Source organism: Eptatretus burgeri, chromosome 4 (assembly GCF_056783735.1).
Source record: "Eptatretus burgeri isolate ZD-2024b chromosome 4, Ebu_testis_v1, whole genome shotgun sequence".
Taxonomy (NCBI): Eukaryota; Metazoa; Chordata; class Myxini; order Myxiniformes; family Myxinidae; genus Eptatretus; species Eptatretus burgeri.
Genome location: NC_140964.1, coordinates 66,280,212 through 66,293,231, shown reverse-complemented (window position 1 = coordinate 66,293,231; position 13,020 = coordinate 66,280,212). Strand labels below are relative to the sequence as shown.

At 41.4% G+C, this 13,020-nt stretch overlaps 1 protein-coding gene across 1 annotated transcript in view; it reads right to left on the bottom strand.

The window, feature by feature from the left end:
* Positions 1-1,761: 1,761 nt before the first annotated feature.
* HPD (4-hydroxyphenylpyruvate dioxygenase) overlaps positions 1,762-13,020 on the bottom strand; it is a 56,378-nt gene continuing 45,119 nt past the window's right edge. Inside the window, exons 9-14 of the mRNA XM_085878506.1 lie at positions 12,489-12,566; positions 12,232-12,394; positions 9,754-9,825; positions 8,647-8,769; positions 8,406-8,522; positions 1,762-3,110 (exon numbers count right to left, since the gene is read on the bottom strand). Of these exons, the coding sequence (XP_085734632.1) occupies positions 2,997-3,110; positions 8,406-8,522; positions 8,647-8,769; positions 9,754-9,825; positions 12,232-12,394; positions 12,489-12,566 (667 nt within the window). The 3' untranslated portion in view covers positions 1,762-2,996. The remainder of the gene's footprint in view (positions 3,111-8,405; positions 8,523-8,646; positions 8,770-9,753; positions 9,826-12,231; positions 12,395-12,488; positions 12,567-13,020) is intronic.

Sequence of the window (13,020 nt, the reverse complement as noted above, 5' to 3'; positions counted from 1 at the left end):
CACCTTTTGACGAATTCAGTTTCAAACTCTGCTTTTCCATAACTACAAACAAATCCCAAGGACAAAGCTTCAATATTGTCTCTCCAAGAGCCCCCATGCACACATGGCAGCTAGCAGAGTGGAAAGCCCCAAGGGACTTTTTATGCATTGTGATTAAAACAAAACTCGCAATATTGTTCACCAGGAAGTTCTTCAGTGGCACGAAGTCAGTTGCACTTTATCATCTGTCGATATCGCAGCCCGTTTTCATTGCGGCACATGTAATAAAAAAAAAATCCTCCTGTTCACCACATTACAACATTCCTGCTGTATTTACCAAATGGTTACCCAGGTGTGTACGTGCGTGACATGTTCTGATTCAACGACCACACTACCTGAATCACGGAGCTCTAAATTGGCATCAAGTGTTTCCAATCGTCCATGATGGTTTTGCACTTTGACCTTCCCCCATCCCAACACCCAAATCCTCCCACAACCCCACCAATTTCCATCCTCGACCCTAAACTCAGGTTCACCTGGGCGACCAGGTATGTCCCCCCACTCCACTTTCTACCCCCACATCACCTCCCCCTACCCTCACCAACCATCTCCACATTCCCCCCAATCCCAGCCACTCCCCATACTCAGATTTCCACGGGTGTAGAACAGGCATTTCAGCTAGTATAGTCATATTACATTGTTTTGCCATTCTTCATTTGGTCATGCTTCATTGACGTGGCCAGTCCTCCTGGTGCACCGATTGAAATAGGTCATGACATCTATTATGCCTATACAATGTCAACTGCATAACTGTTAATGTAAGCATCTCTATATACTATGATAAAATAAAAAGATGGGAAATCCAGTTTAGCGGAAGAGGGAATTTGCTGTATGATGCACACCCAGTGGAGGCTATTTAGATGTATTTGAGCTTCCCTGAGTATTATTGCAATTACCAAGGAATGATCATATTACCACCATGCTATCTGCACCCATAGGTTACCAAAAGTAAGTCATACCACAAGGTCTTTATTTTAACGTAATCAATATACCATGCTCGTAGTAGCATTTCTGAAATATAAACTAAAATTAAAAAGTAAGTGTCTTTGTAAATCAATTGGGCTCTGGGATGAGCTTGCACGTTATACATTACATCGATTCATACATTCAGTATGCATCAACTGGTTGCTGGTTGCATCAACCTAATGTTACATCTATATTACTATACATTATTGAATTTGATTCCATAACCCCAAAAGATAATTATGGCAGGAATTTGGAATCGGGCTACAGCACAATGGCCTACCCTTTAGATGTACCATGCAGTATATTCTCTTCTTCTATTTGGGATAATCTTCAAAGGGCGAATATGACAGCCAAATTGACCTTTCCTACATTTATGTCCACAAGTGAATGCTGGCGGATGGGTCAGCCAAATTGACTTCTCCTGCGCAGGAAGGCACACTCATTGATGTAACTCTGCCGCAGAAGCACGAGGATGAAGTGCATAGTGATGTCAGGCATGACTAGATAGTTCAAAGAACAGTTTTCGACTTCTGAATTCTCCTGTCAGCCCAAGTCCCATAGAAAGACAAGGACGTAGGAACGCACTCCACTTTCCAAGCACGACTTGGACATTTATCGGAGGCAATGGACAAACAGTGTGACAGCGAACAAACTTTACTTGGCATAGTCAGAGATACCCTGCACAGTGTTTGAATCAAGAAGATAATCCTGAATATTTCTTTATATACATTAAAAAAACAAAGAATTGTATAAAGATTTAATTTTGACATTTTATTTTGTTTTAAAATGCATTCCATATGATTGATAATCATACAAATCTTCATAATAATCACCACCCATTTTGCATGATAAAGATGGGTCTATTAAAATGTACGGCTCAAAAACAGTGAAATGTTTGGCTTTGCTGTTCAGTTGGTGAGAATTATAGAGTGCGCAACTAAAGCTCTTACAATCCTGCTCTTATTTTCCTTCAGAAAATCCCGAAAAGTGCAAAAAACCATGCAAAGAACATGTCGGGGAAAACGTTTCCTGGTAAAATGGTTGCTATTAATTGAGAGTTCTGAGATCACAATGGCTTCCATGTTGGTGATCTTTGGAGTTGGAAAGAACCATCAACGAGCAAGCGTTCTTGCAATTAAATACTTCATCCATTCGGCCAAATCTCCTCGTCTTTTAAAAGCCACAAGCCTGGAATCACACAGATTTGTAAACAGATAAGAACAAGATATCCCAGAGTGCATGTCACATCAGAGCACCTTAACTGCAAAAAAGTAGCCAAAATTGTGCAAATGTGATAGTTTGGGTTCTGCTTAGTACTTTAGAATTGCTACTCCAGCTACAAGCAGAACAATACCATTGCCTGTCAGAGTACACTCCCAACATGGGCGATCATTCGGAATTGTGATAATGATACTAAAATAAGGCAAATGTATGAATGTATGTATGTATATATGAATGAATGAATGAATTATGTATGTAAGCCTGATCATTATAGATTCAAAAACGGTTGGATCAATCTCCACCAAATTTTGCATACTTGCTTGGGGCTACCCAGGGATCAGGTCATGTGCACAAAAATAATTCCCCCCTCACCCCTCTCCACCCCCCAGCGAGAAATGGGAGACACGATTTTCACCTGTACACAAAGAATAGTGCAAGTGGTTGAACTACTGATCCTGCCGGGGGGGAGTGGGTATTGAGGGTGGGGAAACGATGCCTATTCCGAAAACAAATCCTAATTTTCTATACTCGTAATACATGCTCTCCTCTAGGGAGCGTGTATTACTAGTAGAGAAAATTATTGAAACGCTCCATTGTGGTGGGGACTGTTTGTGTGAAATGCACCTTTGTCATCAAAATGGGATTGTACCATTTGCCATAAGTCATGTGGAGAGTGGTAGTGCAGGACTGTGATATTTCTATGTTGTAGGGTTGTGGTACAGATTTCCTATTTTTTGATGAAGATGGCAGCATATTTATGCAAGATAGATCTATTTTAAGGTTTCAATATTATTTTGAGGTGTCAGCACAGTAAGGTTCCCCCGTGCAGCCTGGTCATGCTCGATGGCTTCAAAGAGAGACTTGAAATTTCCAGCGCCAAAGCCCTGTCGTGGAAAGGAGAAAACAAAGTGTGGAAGGAATGGAAAGACAGAGATACGATGTTAAAAAAAAAACAAACAAACAGAAAGGGACGTGGGATGAGACGATTTCAAGTGATACATTTTTTTTTCCTGATAGATTATCTTTGACCATTATATAGATAATATAATTTATCATTAGTAGGTGCACATTTCCATTTGTAAAAAAGAGTTATTGTAGTACAAATAATCAATTCGAGGTAGTTGTAGCAACACCATTTGAAGGTATGGTCACAGCATGTCAAGTTAGGTAAAAAAAGAAAGGAAAAAAATACAGGTAAAAATGTGTGACTAACATAAGGAACTAACATTAGAGAAAACTAATTTAAACTGATTTGTTCTATTTAGTTCTTTCAAGGCAAATTCATAATGATAATAATAATAATAATAATAATAATAATAATAATAATATGTGTTATTTTACAAAGAACTTTGACACAGGAGGAAGAAGCCATTAGGTCCATAAAAACCTGCGCTACCTTTGCCAACTTTCGGTAGTTTGTTGGTACTCTATCTTTGGAAATGCTGAGCATCAAGCAAGGAAGCAGCACACACCATTTTAAAAGTTTTTGGTATGACTCAGCAAGGATTCAAATCGTTGACCACAATCACGACACCGAGCCTCGTGAAGACATTGAGGTTTTTTTTTGTTTGTTTGTTTTTTCTCTTCGATATGAACTTTGGTTCCTGGGTTCTGGCACTACTGTGTTGAAGAGGTGCACGTAAACCACCGTGTGATTTATACAGTAATAGCTGAAGGGCTCGTCGAAGACGTGCACTGCGGTACTGTTCTTCTTAAACAGCTCATATAACCATGTTCTGTGATAGTTGCATCATTTAATTAGTTTCAAATGAAATTATTTTGTATGCTCAAACTGCACATAAGTTTTTACAACTGAATTCTATCTTGTTTCCCATCCACTGCTGAACTAGCACACACACACACCTCCAGAGGGCACGATTTCGGCTACATCGATACGTCCACACCCACATACACGAGACCTGCATCATAGTAAGATGTTACTCTGAAGCGAAACTACCAATCAAATGGATAGGTCAGGTCACGTGTCTCTGTGGTAAAGATGAGAAATAACCAACAAGAAGTTTTTCCAACAGAAGAGTTGTCTGTAATCACAATGCAATGGTGTTTTTGGAATAGATGTGGAGTGGATAACAAGTATGAGGTCCGTCTAAAAAGTAATCGGCCTGAGCCTGCTGTGTGCTCCACTTACACAACTTGAATGAGCAGGTTGCATCACAGTCTTTCGCAACATTCCAGCAATATATATGATTGCTGATGGTTGACTGCGCTCATTGTGTGATATTTTTTACAGGTCGTGCTTTACACGTTGTCTAGTCTGAGTCGTCGTGCTATGCGTCGTGAGCAGAAAGCCAATCTGAAGTTCCTTGCCAAGCCTGGCAAAACACCTTCCGAATCCTTTGCAATGCTGCAGCAAGTCTACGGGGGAAAAAACGATGTCACGTGCACGTGCATTTGAATGGCACAAGAGGTTCAAAGAGGGACGGGAGGAGGTTGAAGATGATCCACGGTCTGGAACACCTTCTACGAGCAGAACGGTGGACAACATTGAGCGGGTGAAGCAGATGGTGCACACAGATCGTCGACTCATGGTGCGGATGATTGCTGAGGAACTTTCCATCAACAAGGACACTGTCTGGAGCATCATCACTGAAAATCTTGAAATGCGCAAGGTGTGCGCAAAGATGGTCCCCACGCTGTTGTCCGAGGACCAGAAACAGCAAAGGGTTACTGTCTGTCAAGACATTATCGAACGCTTCGAGGACGATCCAGACCTGCTCGGGAGAGTCGTTACTGGCGATGAATCGTGGATATTCGAATACGATCCCGAGACCAAACGGCAGAGTCATCAGTGGAAAAGTCCGGCATCACCAAGACCAAAGAAAGCAAGGATGTCGAAGTCGAAGGTCAAGGTGATGATCATTGTGTTTTTTGACATCAAGGGCATCATCCATGTCGAGTTTCTACCACAGGGTCAAAAAGTGAATCAATACGTGTACAAGGAGATCCTCTGGCGCCTCATGAGATCAGTCCGGGAGAAGAAGAGGAGGGATCTTATGGGAGAACAACGCCTGGGTGCTCCACCATGACAACGCCCCTGCTGACAGTGCCCTGAGCATTCGACAGTTTCTGGCGGAGAGGAATGTGCCAACTCTGGAGCAACCCCCGTATTCGCCAGACTTGGCCCCTTGTGATTTTTTCCTATTCCCCAAGCTCAAGGGGTTGATCAAGGGGACCCGATTTCCTGATGTGGAGGCCATCAAAAGGGCCGTGACGATGGAGCTCCGGAGGATTCCAGAAGCTTTCCGGGGGTGCATCGAAGCGTGGAAGAAGAGGATGGACAAGTATGTGAGACTGGAAGGAAACTATTTTGAAGGAGACAAGCTGTGATTTCAATATATTTTTTGAAATAAAATTTCTGTGAAGTCAGTCCCGTTACTTTTTAGATGGACCTCGTATTCTGAGAGCATTGCCAAGGCTTTTATTTAATTCCAAAATACCATACAATGGATTTGAAACGTTCCCTTTGAAAGTAATATGGGACAAATTGGTGGAACATAAGGGTCGTTATTTTGGCAGCTGAGCAGATCTTTGTGTCCTTCAGCACCCCACATCATCAGTCGTAACTTTCTGGCACAAATCTGAGTTAAGCTTTATCTGACTTCTTAAACAAGATAACGGTCTTTAAGTTATCCAAGGCCACCATTGGAGCACAGGCAGGGCTTAACGAAAATCATGGGTCTATGATTCGAGTAGATATTCTCAGTCTCTGGCACATAAACGAATATGGTCTTAAACCACCCATTATTTAGTAGAGCAACATATGACTTTACAAATACCACCAGATTTGCAGAATCCAAAAAACCGTGAAACTGCAAGTAAAAAATAATAACAATGGAGGATTCAGTCTGCTATACATGCAAATAATGGAGCATGATGGGCAAGTAAGAATGTGCCTGCTGCAGGGAGTTATCAATTCATGAGGGAAGATTTGAACACGGTGCCTGAATTCCACGTCATGTAAAGTTCCTGTTCATGAGCCTCCACAAAGAAGGCATCATTCATCTGTGCATGACAGAATTTTAGGTACCTTGTCCAGAGATTTGCATCTTCCAGCTGCTTCTTCTTTCCTTTGGCATTTATAAGTTCATGTCCAGCTGAGACGATCACTGAGTTGCATCAGTAGATGCTAAATGAACATGAAGTATGTCACCTGGGAACCCCTTGACAGTGAAATCATATACAATGTGTTGTATGGTCATAATGAATGCACTACAGTCACTTTTGAATGATCTTTCATCGAGTTCAACAGGATGGTGCGCAGGTAGCAGCACAAGAACCTTTTAGCCATCTGGGTTTCATTCTTGGCAAAAATATAAACTTTTGGATTGGTGCTTTTCAGACAGGTTGTTGCATCGATGGATGTGCCCTCCCTCGGACTGATTGTAAGCTGGGGTCCCATCTGTAAAAACCATTAGTTGGTGGAAGTTAAAGATCCCATGGTGTCTTTTGATAAAGAGGAGGTGAGGTATCACCTGCACTTAAGCTCAATTCCAAAATTCCTGTCCTAAACTTCAGGGAGTAAATGGCCTGGTAATCTCAGATATTCCTTGGACACCGGGTTAAACTGCTTGCCATCTCAAAGTATGGTTGCTGTCTGGGCAGCAGTTCAAAGGTTGCTATCTGTCTGGTTCACGATAAACAAATTCATGCACCCAGGATCTTTAACTCCGACACAAATCACCTTTGAATGGCCATCTTCATCGATGAAAGGTAACAACACATTATTATAATCTTTCATCTCGGGGAAAAGATGCCGGTGATGGCTGCAGAGAGCTCCGATTCAAATTAATTTCAAAACATTGTTTTCTCATTCGAGAGAAGCCAGGCATTTTGGATGATGTGCAGTGAATGTTGGGTTTACTTGTCTGGGTGAAATATGGCTGACCAGACATTTCTCCAGCATTCTTCTGCTGGGGATCTCCGTGTCCAAAAGTCTCTAGCCTTCTTTCCCGACAGGTTTCTAGAAATCCAGATTTTTTGGAGGTTATTTCATAGGACTTAACTTATTGGCAAACTCCAATTTCCCATGGCTTTTAAGCATTCTCTCAGGCATATGCCACATTATGGCGCAGGTTGGCCAGTACGATGTTGGCCTGCATCAGAAGCCATGGTAAAGGAATTATTTTGAGACTGCCAGAAGTTATGCTAGTTGTGGTGTCTAACTGGGCAGCGAAGCTTCACATGTGTGCCCTGATTTCAAAAATATTTGGGGCTTCAAGCCCCCTTGAACTTCAGATCCCCCCCCCACCACCAATAAAACATTTAGCACAGTGGCCCATGTAGAAAAATAGGCTAATCGTTATAAAGTGGCCTATTGTAGCCAAGTGGTTAAAATAGATTTTTGGTACGTGCTCCATGAGCCAGTGAGTGCTAAGCAACGCCCCTGCCATGCACTCTAGCTGAACCACAGTATATGGATGACTTGACCTTCAAAAAACATGTAAATAAAACTATATTTGGTAATTTTCCTTGTCAGTTGTATTTTGAGATAGTGGCAAAGTCTCAATGACTACATCACTGCAGTACATTTCTAAAATCTGACAGTTATTTCAAAAAAACAACTAAAACCCTGACATATTTTCCATCTCCACAAATGCAGATAGGACAGGCAGCTTCATGTCCTCACTGAAAGATGGCACACCCTATAATGCACCTTTTTTTCTGTTGGCACCAAAGTAGACGAAATGTTTTTTTTTAATCATACATTTGACTTTATTGGGGGATCAAACGAAGAACCTTCTTCTTCTTCTTCTTCTTCTTCTTCTTCTTCTTCTTCTTCTTCTTCTTCTTCTTCTTCTTCTTCTTCTTCTTCTGGCGTATGGCAGCTTGGCTGCCGGGTAGCTATCATTTTGTTGGGGCCTGACAATGCCGCTGATGCTATGCCTGGTATTCATTTCGCCAACTTCGGAAGGATGACAGGCTGTCAACCCCACGTGGTGTTCATTCAGTGGCCAACGGGACTCAAACTCAGGACCCTAAGATCCCAAGCCAGCCACCCTAACCACTAAGCCAACACCAGGCTTAACTAAGAACCAGGAACCAAAGAAGTTACCTATCCTGCTTCCAAGTGACCTAGGCTGGTGAACTATGGAGATGGATTTAAGTGGGACATGGGGAAGGAAAAGGTACAGAAGTATAGAGATTAGAGGATTTATTACTTTGTGGTTATGTCTCTGGATGACCTCGAAGAAGACAGTCGGTCTATCCTGTAATGGCTTTGTGAAGATCTGGAGCAGATAACCGTTTTCATCAAAATCGACCAGGATCTTCAACTCCTATGTACACAGAAAAAGAACACAAGGCAAATCTGTAAACACAAGGCAAACCTTTATGATTAGAATATTAAACTTTATCCCTTACACACAAACCCTCAGACATTGCTCAAGCACCATGCAAGACCTGCAGTTTATCAAGATCCTCCATGACGGTGATGCTTGCTTTACGTAGTTTGTCTCGGAGGATACTGTAGTACGAATCTGGTATTGACATGAACTGGACACCTCGTGACTTCAAATTCATAACCTGATGGGAAAATGAGTGACAAAAAAGTCAGTAGGACAATGGGAGAGGAAGATGAAACATTTTCACTGCAAAATCAATTGTGGTGAACATAAAGTGAAACTTTGGTCCTTAACATCACATTATGCTGTGAGCATCTCGATTTGTTAACAGCAAGCTCTGAAGAGCATTACAGTGGCCTGCAAAAGTATTCAACCCCCCCTCCAAATTTTTTACATTTTGATGCCACTTGAGCTTATTTCATGATGCTTTAAAATCAAACTTAATATAGAGAGTTTGCACAAACTACTCCAAAGTAATAAAGCTGAAATGCGGATAAATGTGAATAAGTGAGATAAACAGAGAAAATCAGATGATTCTCATTTGTATAAATATTCAAACCCTTTGCCTAATTAACTTTAAATCACTTCAGGAGCAAATTATTTGTTTCAAAGGTTACAAAGTAAGTGTAATATGTTTCACCTGTATATCTAATCAGTGATTTAACTTAAAAATTAAGCTCCCCCACTTATCTAAGAAGTTTTAAGGTGCAACTCACTTGGTCAACCAACAACGCAAACATGAAGACCACTAAGCTTCCCAAAGAAGTCAGACATAAAGTGGTGGAGAAGCATCATTCAGGAGAGGGTTATAAGAAGATTTCAAAGTCACTCATTATCCTTTTAAGTACGGTGAAATCCAACCGACCCAACAAGACTTACAGCAGTCATTGCTACAAAAGGTGCTTCCACCAAGTACTGAGCTCAGGGCCTGAATACTTTTGTAACCAGTGAATTTTGATTTGTGCATGCTTTTTTGCATGTGTTCCGGACATGTAACCGCCTTCAACGATAACAGTGTTTAGTTTGATCTGTTCAGTAATTAATAAAAAAAAAGTTCATTTGGAAAAATTGTTTCTGCATAATTTGTAATTCATCGAAATGCGTCATTATTGGTTGGCGGTGAATACTTTTGCAGGCCACTGTATTTGGCAGTATTTGCCCTCACCGATCTGATGATGTTGTTGGAGTTGAGCGCTACATGCTGGACCCCAGCTCCCCCGTAATATTCCACATACTCCTGTGGAGGGTATCAGACAGTCATTACATTGATCAGAAGGGTAAAGAGGTGAGTGAGAGTACCAATATCATGGAACACAGTAGTACTCCATTTGGAGGGATGACATGAGGAAAACAAAAAGGCCACCCATTCAAATGTCTACACAATTATATGCTTATAAACTACTATAGCGTGAAGTCATAAGCATTTAAAAGTCATACCTTTTTTTCTCGAGCGTTTTCTGAACGACCAGGATTTAAAAAGATGCCAAAATACATCGCTAAAGCACCATAATCGGGAGATCGTTAAATCATCAATTTGTACTTCTTCTCGTGGTTGTTCCCCTCTCATGACAATGTAAAACTGTAGCCTGACCTACCTCAACAACTACTGAAGCAACGATAGTGATTCCAACGCAAGGAAGTTACTTTGTGTCTGGTCTAGTGCATGCAACCCAAAATTTTAAAATATATATAAAACATTAATAGTTTTATTAAGAAAGAAATCGAACATAAATGTGGACTCAACCAAACTAAGGCAGGATCGTGGGAGGTGGGGGTGGGGGAATGGACAAAACCATTCCAAAAGCAATACATATCCAAAGCATCCCCCAAATCAACTGAAATAAGTATTAAAACAATTGAATAACATAGATGGATTTAATCCATACAAAAATAACAAAATATATAAAACATTAAGTGTTTTATTACTTGAAAGAAATTGCAGAAACAAGAAAAAAACATTTTAAGAAAAATGTAAAAACATTGAGGGATGAAATCTGAAAAAAGAACAACCAAACAAGGTAGGACTGACTCCATATTACGATGCCACAATACGACACCACAATCCTCTTATGGATTACCATCACGACATATTTTGACATTTTACTTTTGTTGTGGGATTGTGATGGATGAAGAAGAAGAATTAAGAATAATAATAATGAAGAATCTTCTTCTTGCATATGGCAGCTCGGCTGCCGGGTAGCTATCATTTTGTTGGGGTGGGACTATGCTGCTGATGCTGTTCCTCTATACCAGTACATTGGTACTCATTTCACCAACCTCGGAAGGATGACAGGCTGAGTCAACCCCACCTGGTGTTAATTCAGTGGAAACCGGGACTTGAACTCAGGACCCAAATATCCCAAGCCAACCACCATAACCACTAAGCCAACACCAAGCTTGCACAATGAAGAATAACACCATACTACGAAGCCACAATACAACACCACAATCCTCATGGATTATCATCACGACATCTTTTGACATTGTTCCATCACAATCTGGTCCAGCTGGTAAAACGGCCACAAAGGTTCAAAAGGTTAAGTGGTTCTTCAGCATTGGGAGAGAGGATCAAAAACGATACACTGGATAGCACAATATTTCAAAACGTTGTGGCCGGGTGAGGAGAAAACTTGATTGATGAGTTGGGTTGGTGACAACAAGCTAATTAGATATTGGTTAAGGTCTGTTGAGCCTGGTGGAGGCATGCGCTCTACCGAGTGCCGTTCTAGTGTAAGGTTGTGTACAACTAGTGTTTGCGTGGGCCGGACGATACTCAAATTGCAATGAGATGTTGCTTACACACTGATCGAATGACAAAAACTCCTTTTTGTCATTCAATCAGGTTAGTGGTATTTCTGTCTTCTACCGTCTCCTCTGCGGCCTCGCCCCCCCCCCCCGCTACGTCTGAGATCTATCCCCCCATATTTCTGCAGGGCGCGCAAGGTCCGCCAGCAACCCCCTTCTGATGAAACTACCAAAATCAACAATCGCTGCTCACCTTCACTCTTTCATTCCTCTTTTTTTTTCCCCACTTCTGGAGCAAACTTCCACACTCTCTTCAATCCCACTCTTCCCTCCAGGCCTTCAAAACAGCTGTTCACCACCATCTCTTATCTTCCACCATCCAAAACCATGATCTTTTCTACCCCCGTTAATCCACCCCAAACGCACCTCCTTCAAATTCCCTGCTTTACTTCCTGAAACTCCCTGTAGTGTCCATCTTGTTTACCCTGCGTATCCCACCCCATCTCGTTCCCTTCCACAGATCTAATATCTCTGTTCCTCACTGTTTTGTGCTTCCCTCTCCCACCCCTCTTGTCTCCTGCTCCCTTTGTTATATGTTCTGTGTGTTAGCTCTTATACAAGCCTCGACATCGTACGGTATACAAAAAAGTCCTTTGATCTGTACATTTCAGTGTTTTCATTGTGGTAATGGAGTCATGAAAAATCACAATGCGACGAAAGGCTCGCCAAAGCTCTGCTCGTATTTTCCTGCATAAATACCTGTTGGACAAAATATGCGAATCAACTTTCAACAAATTGAAGTAAAACAATTCCAAAGTGACCCTCCATTAAAAGTCAAATGTCAGTAGAAAAAAAATTATTGTAATGGAGGAACCCGAGATCAATCTGCGAGTCATACTTGGATCTGGGACTTGCGGAGGGAACGCGCTGGCTCATTTATCGGCATCTTGATAGTTTCATCATAGTTTGAGACGACGACAGAACGTAGTGCCGAATACGAGGTATGCATCTGCTTGTCATCCACCGACCAAAAACGATGAAACAGCAAGTTCTTTTGGTACCTGCAATGTACACTCAGTATTGTAAAAAGTACACACATCAATAAGATCTTTCCAAGGACAGAAATGGAAAAGCAATACTGAGGATTCAACTTACCATTGCACGGTAGGTTCCATCTGTTCCTCCGGCATGTTTCCCACAATGTGGTCAATGAAGTTCAATTGTGCTGGAGGTCTTTGGAGGGGGGAAGCAGGAGTAGGGGAGGAAGATTAGAAATATGATATATTTTTTTATTTATCCACAGTGTCTTCAACTCAGGAAGAGCTTGTAACAATGTTCAAACAGTTACCCCAAACAAGCCCGCTAATGACATTATGAAAAACTGCTGACACCTTGAACTTCATCGCAGATGACACCGAATGTTGTAAAAACAGTTCGGCTGATGTGAGCAGTAAATGTTGTTGCGATTAGGGGTCGTATATTTCTAACCCCACGCACGCGAAGAGAAAAGTGGGTTTAAGCAATTGGTTCATGTCTGTCCGTCCGCCTGTCTTATCAATTTATGATCGAGGAACAATATGTTCAAATTGAATGTTATGGTATATCTTGACCACAAATGGAAACATGAATCGGAGGACAAATTCGTTGTTTTACAGAATACAAATTTGTCATACTTATACCCTGAATT